A 3,729-nucleotide genomic window follows, 5' to 3' on the forward strand; every position below is an offset into this window, starting at 1 on the left:
ATTATGTGGGCCCCACCTTTGATGTAGACTGTCCATCATGTGGGGCCTTCTTTGATATGCACAGTGAGAGAGAAGTAGAAAAGTAAAACTGTTACAAAGCTATGAAAAAAAAAACCTCGTCCAAAATAGGTAACTTTCCAGCACATCAGTTACTTCACAATCATGTTTGCCCAACTAAATTTTAAAAAATAAATGATTTAAGATAAGTTACAAAATAACTTATTTGGTAATATCCAAACAAACCCTAAACGTGTTCATATGATAGAATGGGTGACTGCTATTTCCATAAATTATTTCTACAAATAAAACAAGATTCTGTAAACACTTCTCAAAATCTCACACTACCAGATTCGATTACAGAAGAATCAACCATAAATTTTTCTAAAGAGCTGGCCATGAACACAATTTTGACTGATACGCAGCATTTGCCATGGTCTGAAACGAGTGTCTAAAAAGGTTATGTTTTTGTACGGCCACTGACTGTTTTTCCTAAACAAACTCCAACCTTCTGGGATTCAAATACTTCTGCATGAGAAATTCAGAAAGTTCAGGATTCAATCCCATCCAAACAAGCCCTTAATTTCATTTTACAATAGACATGTTTTGGCCGGTTATCACCGAGGACTTAATCGGTGGTTTTGATCACTGTGGGGCCCCTCAGCGAACTGTGGACCCCACTTTTATACACCAAGAACATCAGGAAATGGCCCTTGTGATGCATCAGAGGACACTGATAAAAATCAGATTAAGAAGAAGAAATCCAAAGAAATAGAGATAATCACAAATTTAAATAAATATATTCTCAATATTAACACTTTCTTCAATTCAAGAAACAGAAAATCAAGTATATCAAGCATTTGATTTTTCCCTACCATTAATAAATACATATACCATTTCTTCTTAGAAGGGAAGATTGTATATTTACCATCAGTAAGATGAAAGCAATCTGCAGAAAGGGAATCTTGGCACACGTGCGCACGATCTGGGTCGTTGATCATATGGGCCTCAAGATTAACTTGCCTGCATCTTAAAAATGAAAAAAGGCCAATCCATCCATGGGTGGGCCACACCCTGTACATTGAATACAGAAAATTGATCATTTTCATCAATAGAACAGTGTTAGTTTGGGCCATGGCATATTCACGATGGTCCCCACCTCATGAATGGACTGGATCTTGCACGTGTATCATGGTATCTCTGAATTCACATCTTCCATCTCTCCTGGCCCAGATCCTTTTCTTCAACACCTTCAATACCTTATAGGTCTATGTTCTGTTGGGACAGCGAGAGTTATGAAGCAAAAAGAGCTTCTTCAATACCTTCAATATCACCAACAAGCTGGGTCTTCCATGTGGAAGCAAGCTAGTACTTTTCGACACCTTCAAGGTCTTCACATGACCAAGTCCTGTAATCTTGGAAGAATCTGCTTCCCACCCATTTCCCTTCTTCGCTTCTTGTCTACCCAAAGATGCCTGACGGCTCAATTCGTCGTTGAAATCTTCCCACAACATGTCCATCTTCTCATCGCCATCAATGGAAGTTACATCAACATCGTCGGAAATCACTGACATCAGATGACCAACGTTGGGGAATTCAATATCTCTTTGCAAATTATCCGTTTTCTCGCCGTCTTCTACCGTCGCCGATCTTTCCCGTTCATGGGTTTCTTGTTCTTCTTCTTTAGTTGTGGATGGAAAGTACCAGAGCGAAGAGTCGGAGAAGCCGGGGAATTGGAAAAGGGATGGAGAGCTATTGTCGGCGAGCGTGGGGAATGTGAAATCGTCGGAAATCAGCGACTTTTCCATCATCTCTTCGTGAATTAGTTCCTTTTCTTCCACAGAGGAGAGGAGAGAAGAGGGAGAGGGTATTTGGGGAAGAGCTGTTGCTCCTTTTGCTCCTTGTCTTAAACGGGGAAATTCAATCTAATTGAATTTTTTTTTTTAATCAATGGAGGAGATGGGTGGGGGAGTGGGCCCCACATATTTCAAATTTTCGTTTTCATGGTAGTTGGACATCTCATCTACCGCCGGATTCCCCGGGGACACGAGCGTCTCTAGAGTCTCTTGCACATCAGCTTTTTGAGAGGGACATCCCCCGCTAGTGCAAGGTGTGACAACTAGCCATTGGATTTTGAATTCGCACCCACCCAACCCAAATGCAACGGCTATAAAGGAGGGAAGGGTATGGAGGAAATCGGTTGGAGGTGGCCCACTTTTGGAAGGAAGATGATGGGTTGCTTTCTTCATTGACTTCGTTTTGTCTCTTTGGTGACTTAAAGGACCCTGCATGTGTCGCCACACACGGACCCACATGCTTAGTGGTCCTACAATCAGGACCGTCCATTTTTTGGAATAAAAGATGTGCGATCCACTGCATAAATTCAGATGAAGGATGATTGTGACCATCACTCGGATGATTTTAAAAAATGACAAGAAATTTTCCAATGGTTGGCACGCATGGAGCGGTGGCTTATTTATAGTAGCAACGTGAAAATGGACGGTTCAATCATGAATATCTCATCATCTGGGCTCCAATGGGTGGCGACGAACGCTGGATCCTCAGTCGCAACAATGGTAAGACGAACTTCCCCACAGTGGGCCCACAAGCAGAGTTGTAGTAGATGGAAACGGATTGGCTACTCCCTTGCCACCAGCCAATGGCTGGTGATCAGTGCTCTGTGGCTCCCACCATGATGTATGTGCTTCATTAATGCTGTATATCTATTTTTCTAGATCATTTTATGATATGAGATCAAAAATAATGTATATCCCAATCTCAGGTGGACCACATTACTGACGTGGATTTCCTGGGAAAGCCTTTCCCAGTAAGTTCCTGTGCAAGACCTAAAGGGGGTAAATAGAGATGTTCGTAAGAAATCCACCCGGTCCATCCCTTTTTCACGGTCATCTTAAGACGTGCGACCAAAAATGAGGTGATTAAAACATTCAAGTGGGCCACACGAGAGGTAACAGTGGGCATTCTGTGAGTACAATTAAAGCATTCTTATGGGCTAAAGTTTTGTATCAGGCTATATTGTAGGTTTTTCTACTTACCTTATAAAAGGTTTGGATAGTATATAAACATCAAGGTGGATCTCAAAAAGGTTTAAACGGTAAGAATTTGGAATTTCTTTCCCCAATTTTTACACTCGTGTGAACCAACTTAGTTTTGCATCCACCTGATTTTCCATTTAATATCCGAAAATGAGCTCGCAAAATGGATGGACGGAATACATCTCTCACATACATTTCAGTGGACCACACCCAGCATGAACTTGCGAAAGGGTTTATCAGGAAATCGGTGTCCATTTTCCACAAACACTGGGAAGCGGATTGGCTGGTGTACCACACACCAGCTATATAGCTGATGTAAGACATACGTGTCGTGAGGAGACGAGCGCTGTCACTCCTCGAGCTGCGAGTCGTACGAACGGTTCAAATTAGATCAAAGTTACGTGGTACCCAAAATTGATGTATTTATTATTTCCACACCGATCATCTATTTTAAGAGATCATTTTAGAGCACGAGACAAAAAATGAATCATATACTAAACTTAAATGGACCACACTATAAATAGAAGCGGGGATAATGATTTTCACCTTTAAAACATTCATAGGGCCCACAATAACGTTTATTTTTCATCCAAATCTGTTCATAATGTCAAAAATATCTTGATGAATAAGAAAAAGAAATATAACTTCTGTAACCCCAAAAGGGTTTCAATGGTAG

At 41.1% G+C, this 3,729-nt stretch overlaps 1 protein-coding gene across 1 annotated transcript; it reads right to left on the reverse strand.

Moving 5' to 3' along the window:
* Positions 1-769: 769 nt before the first annotated feature.
* LOC131234713 (uncharacterized) lies at positions 770-1,954 on the reverse strand. The gene has a single exon (XM_058231649.1). The coding sequence runs from the start codon at positions 1,806-1,808 to the stop codon at positions 1,266-1,268; it is 543 nt and encodes a 180-aa protein (XP_058087632.1). The 5' UTR covers positions 1,809-1,954; the 3' UTR covers positions 770-1,265.
* Between the last annotated feature and the right edge of the window lie 1,775 nt (positions 1,955-3,729).

Source organism: Magnolia sinica, chromosome 19 (assembly GCF_029962835.1).
Source record: "Magnolia sinica isolate HGM2019 chromosome 19, MsV1, whole genome shotgun sequence".
NCBI lineage: Eukaryota > Viridiplantae > Streptophyta > Magnoliopsida > Magnoliales > Magnoliaceae > Magnolia > Magnolia sinica.

Excerpts from the sequence above, each read along its gene's own strand:
- LOC131234713 (XM_058231649.1), bottom strand. The coding sequence starts at position 1,808 with ATGATGGAAAAGTCGCTGATTTCCGACGATTTCACATTCCCCACGCTC.